The sequence below is a fragment of the Macrobrachium nipponense genome, chromosome 40 (assembly GCF_015104395.2).
Source record: "Macrobrachium nipponense isolate FS-2020 chromosome 40, ASM1510439v2, whole genome shotgun sequence".
Classification (NCBI taxonomy): Eukaryota; Metazoa; Arthropoda; class Malacostraca; order Decapoda; family Palaemonidae; genus Macrobrachium; species Macrobrachium nipponense.
The window spans coordinates 23,427,285-23,441,636 of record NC_061101.1 but is presented as its reverse complement, the minus strand read 5'-3'; the positions used below and the strand labels follow the sequence as shown (position 1 = coordinate 23,441,636).

At 35.7% G+C, this 14,352-nt stretch overlaps 1 protein-coding gene across 6 annotated transcripts in view; it reads right to left on the bottom strand.

The window, feature by feature from the left end:
• Window positions 1-4,574: 4,574 nt before the first annotated feature.
• The window catches only part of LOC135211992 (rabphilin-3A-like), a 454,956-nt gene continuing 445,178 nt past the window's right edge, over window positions 4,575-14,352 (bottom strand). For 3 of the 6 annotated variants that reach the window (XM_064245260.1, XM_064245259.1, XM_064245261.1), the window contains 6 exons: window positions 13,746-13,796; window positions 10,328-10,451; window positions 9,153-9,262; window positions 7,784-7,941; window positions 7,218-7,393; window positions 4,575-5,785 (listed from right to left, as the gene is read on the bottom strand). In XM_064245260.1, the coding sequence (XP_064101330.1) occupies window positions 5,664-5,785; window positions 7,218-7,393; window positions 7,784-7,941; window positions 9,153-9,262; window positions 10,328-10,451; window positions 13,746-13,796 (741 nt within the window). In that variant the 3' untranslated portion in view covers window positions 4,575-5,663. The remainder of the gene's footprint in view (window positions 5,786-7,217; window positions 7,394-7,783; window positions 7,942-9,152; window positions 9,263-10,327; window positions 10,452-13,745; window positions 13,797-14,352) is intronic. The other 3 variants (XM_064245263.1, XM_064245262.1, XM_064245264.1) reach the window with 3 other exon arrangements.

Sequence of the window (14,352 nt, the reverse complement as noted above, 5' to 3'; positions counted from 1 at the left end):
CATTGGAGTCACACAGCCCCTTGCTGTACATTAGCTTTCTCTACCAAACTATACTGTAACCATTTTTACCTTTTTTCTTGAGAAATTTTAAAAAGTTAGAGTAACCAATAGCTGTAGGATTCCAGACTGAAAAAACGATAACGATCCTTGTGACTTACGCTCTCAATATCAACAGCAATTATTTTCCCATTGCTGATGCATGCAAGCAATGCATCGGTCCTGTAGGCACAACTGATACCTATCTTATCTCGTATTATATGTCAGCGTACGGCAAGAATTGAAAAAGGACAGCTTTCCAACTTGTGAAGGTTGCCTGTGCTTGCAGCTGTGAAGACCAGGGTGAATAATGATATAAAGTAACTAATTCTTACACCTAGACAACATGTTAATCATTGAAAGCTGTACAAATGTGAACTTATTTAATTAACCTATGCATGGCTAAAAGAATGTCTGGTTACGCCAACATTTAGAGACCAGATTAGATTTGCATTTCATATTAAAAATAGTTACTATAAAAAGGCTTAAAAACATATATTAAGTCTTGCACACCTGTTTTCAGTGGTCCAACTACAGCAACCTTCCCTCGTCAGATGAAATGAGTCACAACCCGAAAAGACCAGCAAGGAATTTTGGGCTTGTAGGTTTAAACCCCCTGGGCTCTTAGAGGGTTTACAGGCTTGGCCTCCTCTACCCGGTGGGACGGAACTGCCCTCAGGAAGTCTCATCTTTATCTATCTCAGTTATGCAAATCAATTTTCATTTTCATGATGGTAATTCCAATTGATATTTGAACAGATGAAGGTGAAATAGGTTCAGAGGTGGAGTTGAGTCCCAGTGGGTACAGACGACCCATAATTTTCATGTTTTTTTTTTTTTTCTTTTTCATTTTGATAAAAAGTGAGGCTAGCGACCTTTGCAGGCTGTAAGTTAGTTACTTAGTTTTACAGGCTAAGACATACTGTAAGAAAACGATTCCCTTTAATTAACCATTTCCCAGCTGACGCACTCAATAAATTGGGAAAAGTAGGCACTGAAGAGGCAAGGAATACAAACATACACACGCACATGAAATATATATAGGTTGAATACGAGCCACAAAAAAGGCTGTCACCGTTATCGTCAAAAAAGTTTATTTTTTGTTTTGTTTTGTTCTAGGTCAAAGTGAGCCCTCCCTAAGTCTCTTTTTAGATCATAAAGCTTTACTAAGGCTTAGCAGAATTGCATGTATATTGAGGAATCGTCGTAACTATTCAATACACTGAGAGATGGACAGAGGTAGAGGAACGACTGGGGGTCATTTTACAGACGATGCACGATTTGGTATAATAATATATATATATATAAATGTATAGAGTCTACTGGTCACACTCACCACTTCTGTGTATTGTAATGGCTACCATGATCTCATAACCTCTCCAATTTTCTAATATGTTCAGACACATTTTGCACTGGAAGCCTTGGAATTCGGGAGGAAGTGAAAGAAGTAATTCTCCCTCTCAGGAAAGATGCGGTTTGACACTTTTTGAAGACTGAGGCTCTGAAGATCAGAATTCAAGGGTTTCTGTGGAAAGTGCCGACAAATTTTAGCAGATTAAGAGGTTGAGAGTTCACTTAGGCTATTGCAATACATATACCAATGTACTTCACAAAGGTGTCCATCCAATGTGGCTATTAATCGAGAATTTGTTTGATGCTACACTAACAGTTACAGTTAAAAGGAATGTCTGCAGCACAGTTCTACTCACCATTCATTTCTAAAAGGGGGATTAATTCAGGTGTAGACACTACAAACGAACTTTTCATTGTAACCTCACATTCGGACGATAAAAAAAATACAAAGTTTCCATTTGTACGATTGAATTTAATACTTATCAGATTTCCTGCCAAAAGTAAAGGTCATGATTTTTAAATTTCATTTTACATCGCATGTTGTGTTTGTGCCCTGTAACATGGGAAGGGTCTTTCTAGGGACCTGTCACTGATTTTTCGTCCCAAAGAAATTAAATGGCTGAGGTGAATGAGTTTGGGATTAGACATGAGAAAATGAAAAGCTCGAGAAAATCTACTGTACTCAGATCAGAAGGTCCTAGTGAGTTGTTACGCTTAGAATATATTATTAATAATAACAGAACATTTGAAAAGGCTAGGAGTATTCCAATCAAAGAATGAAGTCAGATAGTTCCCGACGCCGTGCAGGATCACTTATTGAGGTTTCAGACTGCACATCAATAAATATAACGATTAATTATGTAATTTTTGCAAAACCGATCAAATTACATTGGTAATGCACTTCCTTGTGCTTCATGCTACCACATGCGTTTCTTAAGCATCAAGAGTAAAATAAATGAGATACAAAAACAGCTAAAATCGTAGTAAACGCAAGACAATCAAGCATCATTGAACTACTGAGATTTTTGTTGATCCAAGTTGTCAAGGTTTTGAGACTGGGGGACCGTATTGAAAGGGCTTGAGAGCCGAAGTCTAATTCAAAGAAGGACTTGAAGGAAAATCTGGGAATTTCAGTTGTTTTCAACAGATCTGAATTCAAGTTTAGCAATTACCACAAACCAAAGGATTGCGAGTAGTTGCAGTCAGTCGACCAAAAGTAAGTTTCCGAGTCTAAAAGCTGGTATTAGTATAATATGAATGATGCGAATCGAATTGTTTGAAGTCTGTAATTGATAATTATGACGACAAATTTTGCTGAAATGTTAACACATTATACGCGTAAATATTTCAAATACATAACTTAGTAACTGTTACAAGCAAACCACGATACAAGCACACCTAAGCTATCTGACAAGACCAACGAATTCATTCGGTCATCGACATCGAGCCTCAATTTCTAAGAGCAAATTGTCAGTTAACGAGAAAAGAAGCCACCGGGACTTGGGGGAAATGATTGTTTTTCTCACCTCGTGAAGTGAGGGATGCAAGAGTTGTCATTCATCGTAATTATAAGACTTCAGCCAGGGTTCAATGCCGGACAATAGAAGACTACAATTCATGGAAAAGTGTACTTGGAAAAGATCTTTGAAAAGATACATATAAACTAAAAGTCTTGACTTTTTATTTTTATTTTAGAAATAATCAAATTGACTTTTTTTTTTTTTTTTTTTTTTTTTTAGAAATAACCAAATTGACTTTTTTTTTTCTTTTAGTAATAATCAAATGACTTTTTTCCTTTTAGAAATAATCAAATTGACTTTTTTTTCTTTTTTTTAGAAATAACCAAATTGACTTTTTTTTTTTCTTTTAGAAATAATCAAATTGACTTTTTTTCCTTTTAGAAATAATCAAATTGACTTTTTTTTTTCTTTTTTTTTAGAAATAACCAAATTGACTTTTTTTTTCTTTTAGAAATAATCAAATTGACTTTTTTCCTTTTAGAAATAATCAAATTGATGAAGCTCAACACTAGTTTCATGGTGGTATATACCTTATGAATAGCACGTTTCCTTCATTTTTATTTATTTAATGTAAGTCTCTCTGCGGAAGTGTATTGTTTTTGGTTAATAATATGAAAAACTCCATGAGAGAGTCGAGCTTCGAACAAACTGAATTTAGGATTAGCCTGAATTCATTAAGGAATCTCTGAAATACAAAGTAAATAATTCAGTACGTGCTTTAAGAATATTAATATGAAGTAAAAAGTTAATGGAAACTTCTGACTTCTTTAATTAAATGGGTCAGCTTTGGAGTTCTATTTTAATTTAGTAGTTGATTTCTGAAAAAGTTCTTATCAAGTGTATTAATTACGAATGGGAATTGAAATATTATGCCTTTTGATTGACGTACAGTAGATGCGAAGAGATAAGACCTCCCCCCCCCCCCCCCCCCCCCACACAAGGAACCATTTAGTTATTAACTTATTTAAAAGCTCAGCATCTTGAAACAAATTTATACTAAGTACATTTTCATGATAGACATTCTATATAATTTCGAAAAAGGAAATCACTCATAAGGATAATTAATTATAAGCATTTTTTGGTAAAAAAGGTAATTGGTCCACTTATACCTTAAGTAATGAAAAGTTATCTTCACCCGTAAAACAATATACTAATTTACGAATGATTTAAGTTCAGCACCCATGATTAAACTGAATAGGAGGGCAAACGAGCTCTCGGTCTTCTTTGTGTACACGACGTGTATGTATGTAGTGTGTATATTACTATATATATATATATATATATATATATATATATATATATATATATACGTATTATATATATATACATACATAATATATATATATATATATATATATATATATATATATATATATATAAAATAAAAAGTCTCACACATATATTATATACGTGATATGAAATGAGATTTCGACAATAATGTGAATAAAGCGTGTAATAGAAATGAAAAAGATGTATCGGTCAACATATCCTATTGGCTGATACATTTTTTGTACTTCTGCATATTTTACTTGTATTACTGTTGATATATTATATCACTATATATAATATATATATATATATATATATATATATATATATATATATATATATGTGTATATATATTATATATATATATAATATATATATATAGTTATATATATATATATATATATATATATATATATACACACACACATTTATGCAGATTCACACTCACACATACATGTATAAGGAATCATGGTGTCCATGCAGTTGCAGATAATCTGAACTAAACTTAAGCAAAGCCTATGGAAATGAAGACAGCGTTCTCTGTTCACAAAACAGAAATATTACTCCAGCTCTTCTCTATTTACCTAAATCATAGGGTTTTATTCCACAACCACACGATATCTACAAAGTTATCATAATCTATGAAAGACAGACTTAAGGAAACTATTGCAATACAGAAAATACTCTCTTACTTATATACCACGAAGGATAGATAGTAGTCTTTCTGATTCTGTTGGTTTTGCTAACTTTCTAACTAACGGGAAAATATTGGCAGAAGAAGAACGCTCGCAAAAAGAAAAAACCGGACACTACTGCCATCTATGGGTTGGTTAAGATTACATCGACAACTCAGTGGAGAAGTGTGGCATCTGCCGTGGATTTGGTTCGAAGAGGACAGGATAAGGAGAGGTTCCACCAAGATTGCTATTCTTAATATCAAATATAATGTTTTCTTCTAAATAGTCATTAAATATTTGTAGACTGAGGTTATACAAAATAGATTCACTGCAGTTCCTGCAACTTCTCTTTCCCAGTATTCACAGGCGTTTCCTTTTAAGGTTAGACTTTATTGCTTCTCTCCTCTAGAGAGGTTTCACCTATATTTAAGATGTGTCCTAATTGCTCTGCGTACCGATCTGTCTTGGTGGCTTCCATATTTTTATGAGACTGCTTAAAATGGAGTTATCTTGCCTCGATAAAAGACTTCATTGGTGAGGTTCAATACGTATTTACTTAAACAATCTAGTTTTCATAGCTAGTGCAAAAACCGTTTTCTTCTCAGTCTACCCCTTTTTTACATCCATATCCTCTTCTGGATCAACCCTTATTTGTAGAGTTTAAACATTTCCTTACGGTGTATCACAGAATGTCATTTCTCGTCAGAAGGTGTCCTGCTAAACCAACTTCTTTTTAGGTCACACAGACACAAGACTTTTCTGTTGCGAAGTCGTGACCCTTGACCTGATGGTGCCTCCTCTTGGGTACTTATTTGCCGTTGAGAAGTTGCAGCTGGTGCCATCTGTCGTGTCTTCGGTCAGGGTACTGCAGGGCATCGTACCAGTGACGCAGTTCCGTACCTGTGCTGTCTTGGGACAACTGAAGACCACCTGGAACCACAGAAGGATGCATTTAGTATCATAAGAATGAGAGCTTCCTTCGCATTAAAGCTGTGGTTATCGGCTCGCTTTAGGCCAAGGATCACCAGTTCAGTTAGCAGAATATTCTGGGGGTGTTGTGGGGGGGTGGGGGGTCGGCGAGGAATAATCTATACATGGGACTTAATGTATGGATCTGGAAAAGTGCTATAGTGACACAATAAAAGTATGTAAATATAATAATACAAAAATACAGCAAAATGTATATGATGAAATAATGTACTTTATGATGTATGTATGAGATAACAGAATTTTTATAAATTTACGCCAGGAATTGTCGGTGTAGAACTAGAAAGCATATATAAAATCATCAAAATGTTTACTGAAATAAGGCAGTTCAGAAATTTATGGAAAATGTTTACACCAAATAAAGATTTAAGATCATTACAATTGACAGACTTTTAGTTGATGGTAGTGTTCTGTTTTGAACAAGAATGTTTGCATGTCGCAAAAGGAGGACACGACTAAAGAACCGAAAAGTGATAGTAACCAACAATCTTACTAGTTTTATTTAGTTGTTAAAATCTCATTGTAAGCCGTTTTTTTTTCGTGTCACGCTTGAGACCATTTTATATCTAACAAGAAATTACGAGGCCTTATTGGAGAACTTCACATTTCTTTTGAATGAAATCGTTTGTCATATACCTTCAAAGTGTCAGAAATTGCAGAAATATTTTCGACTACTATTAATACCGCTGTAATGTTCTGAAGAAAATGACTGTCGTGATATGTAATGAAATTTTGTGAACTTTTAAGTTTTAAAATACTGCTGTTTCTTTTTAAAAAAAGGTAAAACAGTTCCTCACCATACTTCATAGAACCTTAACGAATGTCAAAATATCTAGAATTTCGCGTTTGATGGTTACATGTTCAAAGTCTCACTGCATATGATATATAAACCAAGTGTTAATTTCCCAACTAAAAGAGTAACACCGTCAGTATTTTCGTATGTTGTAAGAATCTGTTTGAATTATTATAAGCCGCAGCTGTAGTGCTAGTAATCAGTTTGCGTAAGTATAAAGCTGGATAGTGTGCCCGATCAAATTATGATCATAAGTAAATTTGAGAAAAAAAAAAAAATCTTTTGGACGTACACGTTTCAATAAAATACCAGGCCTAAACCCCCTTCCCGCCCCCATTAAAAAGACACGCATTATTCCTGTACAACTGTTCACAATAATTTAAAATGTTTGAAATAGTGGTTTCTAGTTATGATAAGATTTTGCATAACATTTTCTGCACTTTCATTTTTATCAAACCCATTAAGTTTTTAGCATATAGTTTTTAGATTTCAAATCTGAGTTAAACAGAGAGAGAGAGAGATAGAGAGAGAGAGAGAGAGAGAGAGAGAGAGAGAGAGAGAGAGAGAGAGTGTCACAATTACCTATAAAGTCATCGCTTCTTCCGACATCCTTGTCGTAGACGCGGATGTCCAAGAGTTTCTTGGGCAGTTCGTTCCTCCTGACTTCAAAGATGAACTCCTCGTTAAATTCTGGGTTGAGATTCTTCCACTTGACTGCTGTCTTATATTTTTTGTGGGTGGGGTCAGGCTTTAGCTGGCTGTTAAAAAAAAAATAAAAAAGGCGAGGGTGAAGGGTGAGATGAAGCTTTCATATTATGTGTTAGTTGTGGAACTTAGTTTTCACTGTGTTCGTCGTTCAGATAATATGTTTGGATGTGAATCTGTTGAATGTTTTGATTCTTCTCTTAAATATTGACCGAAATTTCTATTCGGTTACTGGGTGCTTTTTAGTTTTTAGACCATAATTTCCTATATGAAAATTTTCTAGAAGAGAGGATAGTGAATAATCACCATTTACCAATACTATTATACAGTAAACAGTCATGGCGATGACTAAGAAAAATATTTTGGTTCCGTGCTTAAGAGAAAGGGCTATGAAAATTTAACATAGAAGCGAATTAAGTTAAAAATGTTAAAAATGAGCTTACACTTTGACGTAAGGGTCCGAAAACCCGTTGGAGTCCATCGAAGGAAGATGTGCGCATCGAACGATGCCAACAATGAGGGCGTTCCTCTGGGTGGCGTACTTGAGACTCAGCAGAACTTTCCCCCTTTCCGTCTCCCCTTTGACTTCGTCCTCCGCCAGCTGTTAGGAAGGAATACCGCCTCAGTGTTGCTTTCAAAGGCTTTTGAGGGAAAATGTCAGCGGGTCTGGCAACCTGAATCCTATTACTATAGTAGATTCACATCAACCGTGCATTTGATGTCTAGGCCAATCCCTTACGACGCTCCTGATTGGCTGTTGATAAGCCATTCACAGGGCTGGAAACTCTCAGTCTCACGAGAGAATTCCCATGAGTAGGATCTATGTTTCACCTCTCCTGAGGGATACGTCTTTCTAAAGTATCCCTCGGGAGAGGTGGAACATACTTCCTGCCTATGTGAACTCTCGAGAGACTGAGAGTTTCCAGACCTGTGATTGGCTTATCAACAGCCAATCAGGAGCGTCGTAAGGGACTGTCCTAGACATCAAATGCACGGTTGATGTGAATCTACTAATAGCTCTTGCGCGAAAGAATACTGCCTATCTTATGGGTGTTACTTTTAGGTAATACTACTCCTGAAAGGATAGCTGCTCTATGCAGCCTCTTTTTCGGTTCGTTGGACAGGAAAGAATTCCCATTCCCCGACTCGCCTTTTGGGTGTTCCAAAAAACGAAGGTCAATCGGTTTGATTATCCTCGCACCCCATTCATTTAGCATATTGCAGAATTCTTTGACCTTTTCATTATTCTCCGAATCATTTACCCTGTCTAGTTAAGAGGCCATTGTTGTCTTCTGAATTTGATGAAAGAAACTTCTCTTAGCAATCAAACTGGATTTATGTAACAATATTTACCTTCGGATCTTCAGCGTAAAAAAAGATTAATATTGACGTGCATTTCGGCACCATACAGATTGTTCTCCGTCATTGGTTTATTACGAATAGTTTTACCCCTCAGTGTCTGTTGCTGATTTGTGCGTACGAGTACTTAACTAGAGTAATATCGGTGAATTGCATTTCATTTGTCTGAAAATCATGAGATGCATAAAACCAAGTTGGTAATGGCTGTTACCACATTTCTAGGAATCCGTAAGTAGCAGATACTACTATCATAATTTACTTTACAGTCCATACATAAAAGGGATATATAGACAGACAGACTTCAAAATAATGATTACAGTATCTTCTTACGTACATTCAAGAATTGAGAGAGGGAGACAGGGACTGAGAGACTTCGGCAAGAACAAATGAGCTCTCCCACTTGTGGGGACGGTGAGTGAAATATAGATGAGTGTTGTACGAGCAAATACTTACACTTATCCGCTTTTCAAGGTTAACCCTCAGGCGCTTGGTTTCGTGAGGTCGAACTTTCTTTAAGGCAATCCTAGCCTCCCCGAGGAAGTCATGGCCAAATCGGTCTTCATCTGTTTTGAGGAAAAGAAAAGATTGGAATTTCTTTCGGGAAGACAGGCGTATGTTATATTGAACATGTCGACATCGTATTTTTCCATTTTTTCTTTGACGAATTTGCATTGAAAATTGTTCTCACAGAAAATCAGTATTTATAAACAGTCACGTAAGCTTATGAAAAAGTAGAAGATGAATATAGAGAAATTGAGGACATACCCATTATTATGCGGCAATGATAGGCAGAAGGGAAAGCATGAAATTTAATACAGTGAAAGACAGATTAACATGTGAATTTGTGTGTTGTAATACACATCTAAGTTGCAAAGGATAGGAACATAACACGAACTCTGTAGGTACTGCATTTGTCGTTCTAGGTTTTACAGAGGGTCTCTTGCTTACCTGTGTGCCACATGCGACGAAATATGTATATATAAACTTTAATGGTGATAAATTTGGCGCTAACATGCAACAAGAATGATTCCTGATCGCAGTATGTATACCAAATGATTCAGAATAGAAGACTGTGCAAATTAACGTATATAATATTTAATTTGTCCTTCATATTAAGAGACATTAGGGAATTCTGTTACGACAAATCAATGTAAGCTTGTTTTTTCCAAGGAAAATCTACCCAGCCATGAGTGGGGCTTGAGCGTAATAACACAATAGGCAAAATGGACAGTGCTAGCAAGACCATAAGACAAGTAAAGTAACAATAAGTATAAATACACTAAAAATGGCGAGTTCTAGACACTAGAAGGAACTGCGCATTTGGACGCTTAAAATAGTGGGTCTCAGAAAAGAAAAGAACATTGGATAGAGATTCACCTAGAATGTCGAGTTCGTGGTGGGAAAATGAAGTTGGGGACAGATTCACTGACCTAAATCGGTTTCTTCCACAACGAAAGGAACCTTGATTGCAAACCCACTTTCCTAAAAATGTTTTACTGGAGTAATTGAACTTTGTACAAAAATAGTGTTTCATACAGGTAAAGGAACTTTTGATAAACACATTGATAAACAGGAGCTTTAGTCACAATAAAAACAGACAAAGGCAACCTTCATACAAACACACTTACCCAGGATTGTGAGTCTCAGGGTCTTCCTAGCCATGTCCTGATCCGAGATGCCGTAATATGTAAGCGTTTCATTGAATTCCGGATTGACCGTCTTTGGTACCGTCCGGGTACGTAACTTGTTACTCTGTTGTCGAAAGGAAATGTAGGATACACTTGAGATCTCACAAGCTTTTCATGAATTAGAATTCATGTATTAAAAATTGCGTACCTTGAAACCTCAAACGATGTTATGATGATGATTATTATATTTTTATATATTCCAATTCAAAATGATCATACATTCATGTGGAACAACAACAGAAAGATGTAACCTTGTAGAGCAAACTTCCACAGAAGAGAATTCTTTATGTTGAAAATAGAGGAAACAGATGTTGTGAGAAATGATGATATTGTTTAGAAGATGAATCTTTTCCTTCACAATCGAAGTACAAGCAGAAAGTTTAGCAGTATCTGTGGGTTGTGCATCAGTAATAATGCTAGTAACACCTAATAAATATGAAACAATGTGTATTCATATATTTAAATATTATGGGTCAGGATGATAGCTTACGGGTACTTCCTCCTCTTATTACCACTAGCCTGCTTATAGAGCAGGCAGAATGAAGTTAAATGAACCTTGTCTGGCAGTTATAAATCTGGGTTTTACTCCCCGTAGACTACCGTCCCGCCTCCCTCATCTATATACTACCATAATGCTGTAGTTTTTCAGTTATATATGATAATAATAATCGTTATGTTAAAAAATTTGGCAACATTAGATTTTACAGCAATAATTATAAAACGTATTATCATAAGAAGAGTTGTACAATCAGTTACTTGAAATGACTTCATGGCAAATATAACGAAAGAGAAATGGCAACCAATACCTTATCAGGTCGTCGAGAAATTCATACAAAACAACATTTACAACCGTAAGCTGTGACGAGCACGTAATTGAAAATGAGGAAAAGAAAAATATAGAAGCGCAATTTTGAATGAAAAGAATATCATAATTGGAGCGTGAAAAAAGCAACCTTTCAAACAGAAAAATAAAGTTGGTTATACAGGAGGCCTTGAGAAGGAAAAAAGGAGCAACATGCTACACGCAGGCATTCATGCAAATAGTTGAAGAGGATTTGGGAAAAGGGACGTTGCAAGTTTTATTAATGACTGCAAATTAGGAGAGGGACGTCACTCCACTTAATGGACATCTGTCAGCTTTTTCAGAATGAGCCATTTTAGTCTGGGTGGCTAATTTGGACACGAATTTCCTAATTAATATCATTACGGTATTTCGGCTTGACGTCGGCCGTCCGTTTCATCCGTTTTAGCCTACTTTTCTATGGCATTTCTACTCGGGGTCAAGTGTTTGTGGTAGTTGTGTCTTAACATGGGCCATTATTATTATTATATTATTATTATTATTATTATTATTATTATTATTATGGCTCTATCACAGTCCTCCAATTCGACTGGGTGGTATTTATAGTGTGGGGTTCCGGGTTGCATCCTGCCTCCTTAGGGAGTCCACACTTTTCTTACTATGTATGCCGTTTCTAGGATCACAGTCTTCTGCATGAGTCCTGGAGCTACTTCAGCCTCTAGTTTTTCTAGATTCCTTTTCAGGGATCTTGGGATCGTGCCTAGTATTCCTATGATTATGGGTACAATTTCCACTGGCATATCCCATTAACTTCCTTTCTTATTTCTCATATATTTTCAGATCTTGATACTTATCCATTTTTTCCCTCTCTTTCTCTTCAACTCTGGTGTCCCATGGTATTGCGACATCAATGAGTGATACTTTCTTCTTGACTTTGTCAATCAACGTCACGTCTGGTCTGTTTGCACGTATCACCCTATCCGTTCTGATACCATAGTCCCAGAGGATCTTTGCCTGATCGTTTTCTATCACTCCCTCAGGTTGGTGCTTGTACCACTTATTACTGCAAGGTAGCTGATGTTTCTTGCACAGGCTCCAGTGGAGGGCTTTTGCCACTGAATCATGCCTCTTTTTGTATATTATTATTATTATATTATTATTATTTGATAGAACATTTTATATACTCTCGGGATAGAGAGTTTTTTCCCCTATTATTATTATTATTATTATTATTATTATTATTATTATTATTATAAACTCTGCTGTTTCCGTTCAGATTGTAATGATGATTATCATCAGTTGACGGGGCGATGTTGTGACAGATATATGGGAAAAAACGACCTGAAAACTATATGCTTTACTATAAACATCATAGAAAACTATGATAACGTCTTTCACGTGACACGCCGGCCATTATGTAAGAGCTCCATATCATCATCTTAAAGCTGGCAGTTGGAAGTTCTTAGACTGATGCCAACTCGTTTTTAAAGTGGGCACTGTTGACCATGCTTGATGAAGGCTCAGAGTTTGTAAAGGCTTATATATTTATGAGACTAGTAGGTGAAGTTAAGTTAATTCAAACTTGGTATGCGTTAGCTAGCTCAGACTTAGAATCAAACTATTAGCATGTGTTTCGTGACCTGGTAACTCATAGAATCACAATGGGCTTGATTAACATATCCAAGATTAAAACTGATGAAATCGCGAAGAGGCTGTTATGTCATATATATATATATATATTATATATATATATATATATATATATATATATATATATATATATATATATATATTATGGGATTTTGGAAGGTACTTTATGATACCACACATGAAGTGACGGCATTTTCACGTGACATTGCAACCATGCTGAAAAATAAATATACCCTAAATGCAGTTTCTCCAAAACGCCTTCGGGAAATTGCTGCAGAGTTTGTAAAGGGCAAATGACAGCTGTTAATAGTTCATGTCAATTTGTATGCAAATTAAGATTGGGTGGCCATGTTAAGACTGCCATATGCCTTGAAGTCCGGCACCCCTTCCTTGCGTTTCAGTGATGATATTTTTTTTATTAGCGTCAGTAATTAAAAGTAGAACTCAGTTTTTATTATTACCGCACATTCTTATGACACAAGCCAAAATTTCATGACCTTGCAAGCTTACACAGATGACAGTGCCAATATGTGAAAAAAAGCAGAAATGAGAAGAAATTAATATCCATTGCAAATGACGATAAATGCACGTAAACATACATAATTAATAAAAGAAATATAGTGAATATATATTTTATTATAATAACAGTAATCGTCTTGCGAAAACAGAAAGGCCTTTCAGGTCACTTTTTGTTTTTAGTATAAATTGCATAACTGACTAATTATATCACAGAAAGGCAAACAAAATCAAATTTCATATATATAACTTTTGTTTTAAATATTCAGAAATTGATTTAAAACATTCTAAAACCAAATTGATTTAATACATTCTAAAACCATTCAGTTTACTTCGCTTTATATGCAATGCCTGATGGACTGCAGTGATTAAATATAAAGATAATTTTACCTGCTGATTGGGTCCACACCTCCGGGTGTGGGGGATTACTTCGTCGAGGCCCTTCAGAGAGAGAGAGAGAGAGAGAGAGAGAGAGGACGAGAGAGAGAGAAGAGAGCGAGACGTAGGAGTAGCGAGAAAGAAGAGTAGGAAAGGAGGTGGGAGGGATAGGGGGGAGGGATGGGAGGAGTGAGAGAGAGAGATTTGAAGGTAATTAGTGAAGACGACAAAGCAGTTATTATGACAACACTTTTCTTAGATTATGAAGATGTATTATTATTAAAACAAATCACACATCTCATCACTATAAAAGATTCCTTGACAAGATTAGAGATTGGAGCAGTGGAAATATTAAGGTAATGAATCATTAAACAGTTGTACAGAAGTTATAACACTTTTTTTATTGGTCGTGAATTCTGAGAAAACAGTAAGAACCACAGAAGCCTATGACTTACAGATGCAGTCTGAAAAGTAAGAAAAAATAAAGTCTGAAAGTAAGAAAAGGGTAATTTTCTGTTTTTACGTATTTTAAAAAGGGAAGCAAGCAAGCAAGGAAGGTGGAAAACCTTCGGTTAGATCCAGGTGACTGATGAGAAAGCAACCCCATAAGAACTGTATA